The following is a 12720-nucleotide window of genomic DNA, read 5'->3' on the forward strand; positions in this document are numbered from 1 at the left end:
CAACCTTAATGTATTATCCAGATCACATACACAAGCTACTCAATTAACTTCACGTGTCAACTATAGTCTATAGCCACAAGAAATATATACTGGTAATTAATTTGAACTTTACACGCATGTGCATGTATATGTATTTTCATCGACTAAGCTAATCTTATGTATATTATCACTGGCAATTCTAAATTGGCAAATATATTTGCGGAGGAAAAAAAATCGTGCCAATAATAAAAAAATAATAATATTAAAAAATGTTATTGCCTGTCCAAGTGTTTGATTGATTAAAAAAAATATCAATCATATATAATGCATGATCAACCCTAATAATTGATATGAAGAGGCTCTGATGCCAATTGATAGAATCTAATAATTTTATAAACACATAATTCTCTAAAATAGAGACAAGGGCCGTAATCATCATATCTAATTATCGAGATTAAACTGAAGACGGAAGCGTACCTGAATCCATAAGGCTATAATTATAATGGTATCTGAATCTAAATAATATTTTTGATTATTGTCTTCCTCAACCAAGTACTCCTTAGGGTTTCTCAATAGCTCTCTCTGATGGGTAGAAGATAAGCCGTTACGAGTACTTGATATATTGGGGACTATAACCTTTTTTATACCACCTAATTAAATCTCCCATTATAATTTAATTGGGCCTGATATTAGGTATCCACTTATTACGTCCATACAATAAATTAAAATCTAATTGGGTTTCTTATTTAATCACTTAATTTAACCCAATATAATAAATAGCAAATATAATTGATTTATTTATATGTAGCCCATAAATTAATTATTATTATTAAAATAATAACATTACCACCTCCATGCGCTTAAAAGCTTGGTTCATCATCTCCAGACCCATATTAAGACGGTATCGGATATGTTCATTTTCCAGAAGTTCATGAGGGATAAGCTCCTTCCAACCAACATACCAGCTGGTAACTTCTTCAAAGATGAATCAAAATTATTTCCCTACAGGGATCCCACAAATCAATAGCAGCTAACAACTTGGGCATGACTACATTGTCTAATATGGTCTTCCTAACAGGAATAGGCAGCAGCTCCTCCATGACTCTGAAGACATGTGTGATATAACATCAAATCAAGCCAAAGCAAATGCTACTTGGAAATATATACAACCAATACAAAACAAGTTGAAATTAGCATATCAACATATAAGTCAATAAAATAGTCAATGTAAAAAGTTACTTAGACTTAACAGATTTTGTATTAGTATATATACCGAGACTCTATAACTTTCTGTTTTAAGTTGAATAACAAACATGTACATTTCTTTCTCTCGTCTCTTCTAAATCTTTCATAACTTGTTAATATACAAGGTAGATACGGAACTTATGAACTCTATATGGTATCAGAGCAAGATGAAAGTGTAGATCGATCATGGAGATTAGTTCATCAGATTCGATTCTGTACTTTTAGTGATGTTTTCCTGGTTTTCACAGGTTTTTTCTACAAATTTCGCATCAATTAGGGTTTATAAATGATGATTTATAGATCTTGTTTTGTTTTTCTGATTGCTACGTGTTTGATTGATTGCGTTTTGATATCTAGCTTGTTTTCGTAAACAATATCGTTGTGATCGATTTTGATTGATTCAACCGAGTAATCGCGATTGTAAACTGGTGAAAATAGATCTAATTAGTCATGTTAGGTCAGAATTTGGGGAAGAATACTCGTGTTTCTTATGCAAATATTATGTCAAACACTCCTGTGCGCGATGGTATGGATAGTGGAAAAGATGTAGAGAACAATGGTTCTACATCACATGATGCACATAATGTGTTTGATAATAATACACTTTCAATTGATTCTACTCTACATCCGTTATATCTTCAAAACATAGATTATCCAAGATTAGTTCTTATCTCTAAGAAATTAACTGGTACTGATAACTTTGGTCCCTGGAAGAGGTCCATAACGATCGCCTTGTCATCCAAGAACAAAATTGGGATTGTCAATGGTACTTATGCTAGACCTGAAGAAACTTCTGTTTTAAGAGCTCAGTGGGACAGAGTCAATGACATGGTTTTAAGCTGGATCATGAACACTGTATCGGATGAAATAAGTAATGGCATGGATTTTGTTACTTCAGCTCATCAAATGTGGGAAGAGTTACATGATCAATTCTCAAGTGTGAATGGTCATCGAGTTTATCAGGTTTTGAAAGAACTACATGCTTTGGAACAGGGTGACAAATCAGTGGAAATCTATTATCATAAATTGAAAAATCTCTGGGATGAGTATGTAGCATTAGAGTCTGTCATTTCCTGGATGTCAGTGTGGGTCTTACAAACTTCACGAGGAGAGAGAGCAAAGAAAGAAGTAACATCAGTTCCTTATGGGCCTAAATGACAGCTATTCCACAACAAGGGGTCAAATTCTCATGAAGTCGCCTCTACCTAGCATTTCTCAGGCTTTTTCACTCATCAAACAGGATGAGAAACAGAAACAAGGATATCATTTGTCTGTTCCTTTCATTGGGAATGTTAAGGAAAACTCTTATTTTTCTAAGGTTGGAACATCAGGAATGAACTCTGTTAATAACAAGATATCTGGTGGTCAGAAGCCTATCCTCAAATGTACCTATTGTAATAAGAAGGGACATACCGGGGAATATTGCTTCAAGTTAGTAGGATATCCAGACAAGAAGAAATCAAAAGGAAAATTCCTAAATCAGTCTACTGGGTTCAGATCACTTCCTCAATCTGGTAGTCTTAACAGTCAAGTTGATACATGGTATAATTCTAATGTTGCGGCTCATCATGTTGGGACTCTACAAAATGGAACTTCAGGACAACAACCTTCTAGTTCACCTTCTTTGGAGCAGCTGCAGAATCAGATCTCACATATGAATCAGATGATGATCCTCATGATGAATAAGAAGGCTGATTTTTCTTCACCTAAAGAACAAATGCATTCCATGGCAGGTATGGCTTACTGCCTAAATACATCCATGCCTTCTCCTTTGTGTCAACTTTGGATAGTTGATACAGGAGCTTCTCACCACATGTGTTGTAATAAACACATTTTCAATGGTATCACTTCACTTTCAATTACATTTCAAGTTGCTTTACCTAATAAGCAACTTATTTCCATTACACAAACTGGTGTTATTCATTTAAACGAGCACATTACTTTATCCAATGTGTTTTATGTCCCATAATTTCATTGCAATCTTCTTGTTGTTTCTAAGTTGACACAATATAGTAATTGTTTTCTCAATTTCTTTTCCCAAAATTGTGTTTTCCAGGATCAGACACAGCAGAAAGTTCTAGCTACTGGTAAGGTTCATGATGGTTTATACTATCTCACTCAGTCAGTCCCTTTCAGCTTACAGTCTGTAATACCTGTTTCTGCTGCTTCTTTAACTCATGCTCATAATCTGAAGGGTCATTCTCCATCGTTTGATTCCAAGATGTGGCATCTTCGTTTAGGACATCTATCACAGGGTTTTATTCAACATTTAAAATTTCTTGCTAAGAACAATTTTTCTTGTAATATTGATTGTCATGTTTGTCCATTATCAAAACAATGTAAACTTCCATTTCCTAAACACAGTTTCTCTCATGCATCTACTGATTTTGCATTATTACATATAAATGTCGGGGGTCCTTATCAAACATCTACTTTTAATGGTGCAAAGTATTTTCTTACAATTATAGATGATCATACACGAGCTACTTGGGTTTTTGTCATGCCTAATAAACAACAAGTGTTCTTTATCTTTTATAGTTTTCTAGCTTATGTTACTAAACAATTTCATAAATCTGTTCGAATGATTTGTACTGATAACGGTAGTGAATTTATAAATTCATCTTTTAGAACACTTCTTAGTTCTCTTGGTATTGTTCACCAATGTTCTTGCCCTTATACTCTAGAACAGAATTCAAGGGTTGAACGTAAACATCGCCATCTGTTATAAATGGCCAGGGCATTACGTTTTCAATCTGGCTTCCCTCTGAAATATTGGGGTGAATGCATATTCACTATAGTTTATCTTATTAATAGACTTCCAACATCAATTCTTCAATACAAATCCCCTTTTGAAGTTTTACATGATATATCACCTGATTATTCACAGTTAAAGGTCTTTGGGTGTCTGTGTTTTGCTTCCATACATGATCCTGATAAGTTTTCTTCTCTTTCGACCAGGTCAGTTTTTATAGGATATCCTACCAATCAAAAAGGTTTTAAGTTGTTAAATCTTGACAATCATTCTATATTTACCAGCAGGCATGTTGTTTTTCATGAGCATATACTCCCATATCATGAGAAATCTAAACATGTCAGTGTTTCAGATTCTGATCTTCTCCGGTGGTTATATTTTAATGACCAATCACCATTTATCATTCCTTGTTTAGTCAATGAACCTGTTCCCTCACAGTTATCAGATGCAAGCATACTCCATCATAGTTCACCTTCCTTGATACAGTCTCATCAGAGTCCTATATTTTCACCTCATAGTCAATCTTCAGCTTTTATACAACTTATTCCACCTTCTGTTGAATCGTCTATTACTTAACCTACCCATAAATCTATTGTTCCTCCTATCAGACAATCTACTAGGTCTATCACCAGACCATCTTGATGGCATGATTATCATGTCAATGTTCCAAAACAACTCATAAATCTCTCTTCTGTTAATTCAATTTCTATTCCCAGAAATGTTGTTTGTTCTAATGTTGATCTTGACCCTCAACATTATTTTCAGACAGTTGTTAATCCACATTGGGTTGAAGCAATGCGGAAGGAACTCCTTGCTCTTGAGCAAAATGACACTTGGAGTCTCGTAACTTTACCACCTGGCAAGAAAACCATAGGTTGTAAATGGGTTTACAAGGTTAAATACCTTCCTAATGGACAAATTGAGAGATACAAGGCACGTCTTGTAGCAAAAGGCTACACGCAATATGAAGGTATTGATTACCATGACACCTTTGCTTCAGTCGTTAAAATGTCCACCATTCGTACTCTTTTAGTTGTTGCTACCGCAAAAGGTTGGATTATTGAACAACTTGACATTAATAATGCATTTTTACACGGAGACTTGGATGAAGAAATGTATATGTCCTTACCCTTAGGATACATCAACAACTCCTCTGTTCCCAACCTTGTGTGCAAATTGAGAAAGTCCATCTATGGACTAAAACATGCATCAAGGTGTTGGTTTTCCAAATTGGCCGCTTGTTTGACTGAAGCTAGTTATGTGCAATCCAGATGTGATAGCTCCATATTTACATATAATAAGGATGGTGTTTTTCTCGTAGCAGTGGTATACGTGGACGATATTCTGCTTCTGGTAATAATCATGATGGTAGCTTTAACATGAGTTCTTCGTTATCTGAAATGGACTACAAGTCATGGTCTATTTTTTCCATCCAACAATTCATTAACTCTGCGAATGTTTAGTGATAGTGATTGGGCAGGGAATGTTAATGATAGGAAATCTGTGGGTGCTTACTCTTTGTTATTTGGTGATGTAGCTGTTTCATGGAGGTTGAAAAAACAACATGTCACATCTCACAGTTCTGCGGAGACAGAATATCGTGCTCTAGCAGATGCTTTGTGTGAGATCATTTGGTTTCTCAATTTATTACAAGAGCTTCATGTTCCTTTTTCTGGTCCTGTTCCCTTATATTGTGACAATAAAGCTGATGTTGATTTAACAGCCAATCCAGTTTATCATGCTTATACGAAACATATAGAACTGGATTGTCATTTCATCCGTGAGAAGATCCAGTTGGGTATTGTGGTTGTCCATCAGATTCTTACACTAAAGAACACGGCTGATATTCTTACAAAAGGCTTAAGCAAAACATTACACTGGTCTTGTGCTGCCAAATTGGGACTTCTTGCTGTTGGACCGTCTCCAATTTGTGGGGGGATAAGCTACTATCAGTCAACAGGGGGATGAAGACATGTGTGATATAACATCAAATCAAGCCAAAGCAAATGCTACTTGGAAATATATACAACCAATACAAAACAAGTTGAAATTAGCATATCAACATATAAGTCAATAAAATAGTCAATGTAAAAAGTTACTTAGACTTAACAGATTTTGTATTAGTATATATACCGAGACTCTATAACTTTCTGTTTTAAGTTGAATAACAAACATTTACATTTCTTTCTCTCGTCTCTTCTAAATCTTTCATAACTTGTTAATATACAAGGTAGATACGGAACTTATGAACTCTATATGGTATCAGAGCAAGATGAAAGTGTAGATCGATCATGGAGATTAGTTCATCAGATTCGATTCTGTACTTTTAGTGATGTTTTCCTGGTTTTCACAGGTTTTTTCTACAAATTTCGCATCAATTAGGGTTTATAAACGATGATTTATAGATCTTGTTTTGTTTTTCTGATTGCTACGTGTTTGATTGATTGTGTTTTGATATCTAGCTTGTTTTCATAAACAATATCGTTGTGATCGATTTTGATTGATTCAACCGAGTAATCGCGATTGTAAACTGGTGAAAATAGATCTAATTAGTCATGTTAGGTCAGAATTTGGGGAAGAATACTCGTGTTTCTTATGCAAATGTTATGTCAAACACTCCTGTGCGTGATGGTATGGATAGTGGAAAAGATGTAGAGAACAATGGTTCTACATCACATGATGCACATAATGTGTTTGATAATAATACACTTTCAATTGATTCTACTCTACATCCGTTATATCTTCAAAACATAGATTATCCAAGATTAGTTCTTATCTCTAAGAAATTAACTGGTACTGATAACTTTGGTCCCTGGAAGAGGTCCATAACGATCGCCTTGTCATCCAAGAACAAAATTGGGATTGTCAATGGTACTTATGCTAGACCTGAAGAAACTTTTGTTTTAAGAGCTCAGTGGGACAGAGTCAATGACATGGTTTTAAGCTGGATCATGAACACTGTATCGGATGAAATAAGTAATGGCATGGATTTTGTTACTTCAGCTCATCAAATGTGGGAAGAGTTACATGATCAATTCTCAAGTGTGAATGGTCATCGAGTTTATCAGGTTTTGAAAGAACTACATGCTTTGGAACAGGGTGACAAATCAGTGGAAATCTATTATCATAAATTGAAAAATCTCTGGGATGAGTATGTAGCATTAGAGTCTGTCATTTCCTGGATGTCAGTGTGGGTCTTACAAACTTCACGAGGAGAGAGAGCAAAGAAAGAAGTAACATCAGTTCCTTATGGGCCTAAATGACAGCTATTCCACAACAAGGGTTCAAATTCTCATGAAGTCGCCTCTACCTAGCATTTCTCAGGCTTTTTCACTCATCAAATAGGATGAGAAACAGAAACAAGGATATCATTTGTCTGTTCCTTTCATTGGGAATGTTAAGGAAAACTCTTCTTTTTCTAAGGCTGGAACATCAAGAATGAACTCTGTTAATAACAAGATATCTGGTGGTCAGAAGCCTATCCTCAAATGTACCTATTGTAATAAGAAGGGACATACCGGGGAATATTGCTTCAAGTTAGTAGGATATTCAGACAAGAAGAAATCAAAAGGAAAATTCCTAAATCAGTCTACTGGGTTCAGATCACTTCCTCAATCTGGTAGTCTTAACAGTCAAGTTGATACATGGTATAAATCTAATGTTGCGGCTCATCATGTTGGGACTCTACAAAATGGAACTTCAGGACAACAACCTTCTAGTTCACCTTCTTTGGAGCAGCTGCAGAATCAGATCTCATATATGAATCAGATGATGATCCTCATGATGAATAAGAAGGCTGGTTTTTCTTCACCTAAAGAACAAATGCATTCCATGGCAGGTATGGCTTACTGCCTAAATACATCCATGCCTTCTCCTTTGTGTCAACTTTGGATAGTTGATACAGGAGCTTCTCACCACATGTGTTGTAATAAACACCTTTTCAATGGTATCACTTCACTTTCAATTACATTTCAAGTTGCTTTACCTAATAAGCAACTTATTTCCATTACACAAACTGGTGTTATTCATTTAAACGAGCACATTACTTTATCCAATGTGTTTTATGTCCCATAATTTCATTGCAATCTTTTTGTTGTTTCTAAGTTGACACAAGATAGTAATTGTTTTCTCAATTTCTTTTCCCAAAATTGTGTTTTCCAGGACCAGACACAGCAGAAAGTTCTAGCTACTGTTGAGGTTGATGATGGTTTATACTATCTCACTCAGTCAGCCCCTTTCAGCTTACAGTCTGTAATACCTGTTTCTGCTGCTTCTTTAACTCATGCTCACAATCTGAAGGGTCATTCTCCATCGTTTGATTCCAAGATGTGGCATCTTCGTTTAGGACATCTATCACAGGGTGTTATTCAACATTTAAAATTTCTTGCCAAGAACAATTTTTCTTGTAATATTGATTGTCATGTTTGTCCATTATCAAAACAATGTAAACTTCCATTTCCTAAACACAGTTTCTCTCATGCATCTACTGATTTTGCATTATTACATATAAATGTCGGGGGTCCTTATCAAACATCTACTTTTAATGGTGCAAAGTATTTTCTTACAATTATAGATGATCATACACGAGCTACTTGGGTTTTTGTCATGCCTAATAAACAACAAGTGTTCTTTATCTTTCAGAGTTTTCTAGCTTATGTTACTAAACAATTTCATAAATATGTTCGAATGATTTGTACTGATAACGGTAGTGAATTTATAAATTCATCTTTTAGAACACTTCTTAGTTCTCTTGGTATTGTTCACCAATGTTCTTGCCCTTATACTCTAGAACAGAATTCAAGGGTTGAACGTAAACATCGCCATCTGTTATAAATGGCCAGAGCATTACGTTTTCAATCTGGCTTCCCTCTGAAATATTGGGGTGAATGCATATTCACTATAGTTTATCTTATTAATAGACTTCCAACACCAATTCTTCAATATAAATCCCCTTTTGAAGTTTTACATGATATATCACCTGATTATTCACAGTTAAAGGTCTTTGGGTGTCTGTGTTTTGCTTCCATACATGATCCTGATAAGTTTTCTTCTCTTTCGACCAGGTCGGTTTTTATAGGATATCCTACCAATCAAAAAGGTTTTAAGTTGTTAAATCTTGACAATCATTCTATATTTACCAGCAGGCATGTTGTTTTTCATGAGCATATACTCCCATATCATGAGAAATCTAAACATGTCAGTGTTTCAGATTCTGATCTTCTCCGGTGGTTATATTTTAATGACCAATCACCATTTATCATTCCTTGTTTAGTCAATGAACCTGTTCCCTCACAGTCATCAGATGCAAGCATACTCCATCATAGTTCACCTTCCTTGATACAGTCTCATCAGAGTCCTATATTTTCACCTCATAGTCAATCTTCAGCTTTTATACAACTTATTCCACCTTCTGTTGAATCGTCTATTACTTAACCTACCCATAAATCTATTGTTCCTCCTATCAGACAATCTACTAGGTCTATCACCAGACCATCTTGATGGCATGATTATCATGTCAATGTTCCAAAACAACTCATAAATCTCTCTTCTGTTAATTCAATTTCTATTCCCAGAAATGTTGTTTGTTCTAATGTTGATCTTGACCCTCAACATTATTTTCAGACAGTTATTAATCCACATTGGGTTGAAACAATGCGGAAGGAACTCCTTGCTCTTGAGCAAAATGACACTTGGAGTCTCGTAACTTTACCACCTGGCAAGAAAACCATAGGTTGTAAATGGGTTTACAAGGTTAAATACCTTCCTAATGGACAAATTGAGAGATACAAGGCACGTCTTGTAGCAAAAGGCTACACGCAATATGAAGGTATTGATTACCATGACACCTTTGCTTCAGTCGTTAAAATGTCCACCATTCGTACTCTTTTAGTTGTTGCTACCGCAAAGGGTTGGATTATTGAACAACTTGACATTAATAATGCATTTTTACACGGAGACTTGGATGAAGAAATGTATATGTCCTTACCCTTAGGATACATCAACAACTCCTCTGTTCCCAACCTTGTGTGCAAATTGAGAAAGTCCATCTATGGACTAAAACATGCATCAAGGTGTTGGTTTTCCAAATTGGCCGCTTGTTTGACTGAAGCTAGTTATGTGCAATCCAGATGTGATAGCTCCATATTTACATATAATAAGGATGGTGTTTTTCTCGTAGCAGTGGTATACGTGGACGATATTCTGCTTCTGGTAATAATCATGATGGTAGCTTTAACATGAGTTCTTCGTTATCTGAAATGGACTGCAAGTCATGGTCTATTTTTTCCATCCAACAATTCATTAACTCTGCGAATGTTTAGTGATAGTGATTGGGCAGGGAATGTTAATGATAGGAAATCTGTGGGTGCTTACTCTTTGTTACTTGGTGATGTAGCTGTTTCATGGAGGTTGAAAAAACAACATGTCACATCTCACAGTTCTGCGGAGACAGAATATCGTGCTCTAGCAGATGCTTCGTGTGAGATCATTCGGTTTCTCAATTTATTACAAGAGCTTCATATTCCTTTTTCTGGTCCTGTTCCCTTATATTGTGACAATAAAGCTGATGTTGATTTAACAGCCAATCTAGTTTATCATGCTTATACGAAACATATAGAACTGGATTGTCATTTCATCCGTGAGAAGATCCAGTTGGGTATTGTGGTTGTCCATCAGATTCCTACACTAAAGAACACGGCTGATATTCTTACAAAAGGCTTAGGCAAAACATTACACTGGTCTTGTGCTGCCAAATTGGGACTTCTTGCTGTTGGACCGTCTCCAATTTGTGGGGGGATAAGCTACTATCAGTCAACAGGGGGCTGAAGACATGTGTGATATAACATCAAATCAAGCCAAAGCAAATGCTACTTGGAAATATATACAACCAATACAAAACAAATTGAAATTAGCATATCAACATATAAAGTCAATAAAATAGTCAATGTAAAAAGTTAGTTAGACTTAACAGATTTTGTATTAGTGTATATACTGAGACTCTGTAACTTTCTGTTTTAAGTTGAATAACAAACATTTACATCTCTTTCTCTCGTCTCTTCTATATCTTTCATAACTTGTTAATATACAAGGTAGATACGGAACTTATGAACAATATAGACTCCAAAAATCGAAGCATTGGCTCTGGTTCCTTTGCTTGCCAAGTAGTGCCCGATTTCCCAACAGCTGGAAATACACTTCCATTCGCAATAGGTTTTTCCACAAGGATATAACTTCCAACCCGTGTGTAGGATTCTGGAGCCGGTCCCATCCTTAAAACTCCTTTTTGAACAAATGCATATAAAATGAACATGCAATGCACGACAAGTTGCACAATTTGTAATCATCAGCATTTTTCTCTTGCAAGTTCCCAAATAACTTTGCAAGAGAGGTCAATGTCAACATTCCTGACGAGATTTTGTTGCCTGTACTGTCCAGGACACAAACTATCTCCTCCAAATTATCTAGCTTCTTGATCTAAGTTTAGTAAATCAAGCTCTCAGCTAAATCGACGATGAATCTGACATTATGCTGAAGTTCAGACATTGGGATATCATTTTCCCTGGCCTTCTCTTCAGCATTCAAGTTCTCCAAGTTTGTCAAGATTCGAACCTGTGGTCGCCTCATATCAAACACCTTTTGAACAGTTTCTTGGCCCGGCTCTTCTATCTTCTCCAACAATTCTTCGGCAGTAACATAATTCTTCTTCTTGTTGTTAGATCGTGCTTTCTTAGACCATAGTTTCTGTTTCGGTTGATTTTCAGAGTACTGCAGTACTGCGTTGGATATAGACGATATAGACTTGTAGGCAAAGTAGCTTTCTTGTATCCATATCCATTATAGCCCACTAGCTTTCTAGCCGTGCGATGCACGGGATTATTATCATTATATATATATATATATATATAGTGGAAACGTAAATTCCCTTAGATATAGGTGAACTATTATTTAAAAAATGTAAATACACCATTTTTTTTCATTTTTCATCATTGTTACAAATTTTAATTAACAAATTAAAAACAAAGTTGCACATGTTTTTATTTAAAAAATCATTGAAATTTGATGAAATAGTTTAAGGTGGTTATGTAGAATCCCAGTAAAACCACACTTATCCCAAATTATTTCACAGTAGAATCAAATTTAAAATCATTTTTTTTTTTGAAATTTCAATTGTTAAACGTTTTATTATATTTAAATATAATTATTATTTTAAATTAGCAAAGAATTTGATTAAATTCTTTAAGATGATTCTCTCTTCAAAAAAGGCCTATATATATTCAATATTTATTCTTTATTTATTTAATTTTTAATAAGATTAATTTTATTTCCTAAATAAATTTTATGTTCTTCATGAATAATGTATTTTCCAAAAAAATTATACTTTTTGTACTTATATATTTAGTTATTATTGTATTATTATTATATTTGACATTTATAACATAAATATAACATGTATGTTAAAATTTATTTTATTTCTTTCATTATTTGATTTTTCCCATATTATAAATTTTTAAATAGAATTTTTTAATCATATCATATATTATGTTTACGCAATTATTATTTTTATTTATATATTTTTTTTTATAAATCTTGTGGAGTTTGATAAAAAAAATTAAAAAGTTATTTGAGATTTGCATCTTGTGGCGTTGCTAATAATATTTTATAATTTTTCGGTTATAGTAATGATTTTGAAAAAAATCTTTACACTTAATTGTCATATTAATTTTAAATATATTTTATTAGATTTG

At 34.4% G+C, this 12720-nt stretch overlaps 2 protein-coding genes across 2 annotated transcripts; both read left to right on the top strand.

Annotated features, from left to right (window-relative positions):
* Positions 1 to 890: 890 nt before the first annotated feature.
* LOC141713557 (uncharacterized) lies at positions 891 to 11257 on the top strand. The gene is made up of 3 exons (XM_074517026.1): positions 891 to 2957; positions 3281 to 7814; positions 8138 to 11257. The coding sequence occupies exons 1-2, from the start codon at positions 2369 to 2371 to the stop codon at positions 3313 to 3315; spliced, it is 624 nt and encodes a 207-aa protein (XP_074373127.1). The 5' UTR covers positions 891 to 2368; the 3' UTR covers positions 3316 to 7814; positions 8138 to 11257.
* Positions 6532 to 10216, top strand: LOC141715159 (uncharacterized). The gene is made up of 4 exons (XM_074518640.1): positions 6532 to 7209; positions 7322 to 8032; positions 8138 to 8398; positions 9599 to 10216. Exons 1-4 carry the CDS (start codon positions 6532 to 6534, stop codon positions 10214 to 10216), a joined length of 2268 nt encoding a protein of 755 aa, XP_074374741.1.
* Positions 11258 to 12720: the final 1463 nt, after the last annotated feature.

Source organism: Apium graveolens, chromosome 3 (assembly GCF_009905375.1).
Source record: "Apium graveolens cultivar Ventura chromosome 3, ASM990537v1, whole genome shotgun sequence".
Classification (NCBI taxonomy): domain Eukaryota; kingdom Viridiplantae; phylum Streptophyta; class Magnoliopsida; order Apiales; family Apiaceae; genus Apium; species Apium graveolens.

Excerpts from the sequence above, each read along its gene's own strand:
- LOC141713557 (XM_074517026.1), top strand. The coding sequence starts at position 2,369 with ATGGGCCTAAATGACAGCTATTCCACAACAAGGGGTCAAATTCTCATG. Across the intron at positions 2,958-3,280 it reads ACAAATGCATTCCATGGCAG|GATCAGACACAGCAGAAAGT; the intron begins GTATGGCTTACT and ends TGTGTTTTCCAG.
- LOC141715159 (XM_074518640.1), top strand. The coding sequence starts at position 6,532 with ATGTTAGGTCAGAATTTGGGGAAGAATACTCGTGTTTCTTATGCAAAT. Across the intron at positions 7,210-7,321 it reads GAGAGAGAGCAAAGAAAGAA|GATGAGAAACAGAAACAAGG; the intron begins GTAACATCAGTT and ends CTCATCAAATAG. Across the intron at positions 8,033-8,137 it reads AGCACATTACTTTATCCAAT|GACCAGACACAGCAGAAAGT; the intron begins GTGTTTTATGTC and ends TGTGTTTTCCAG.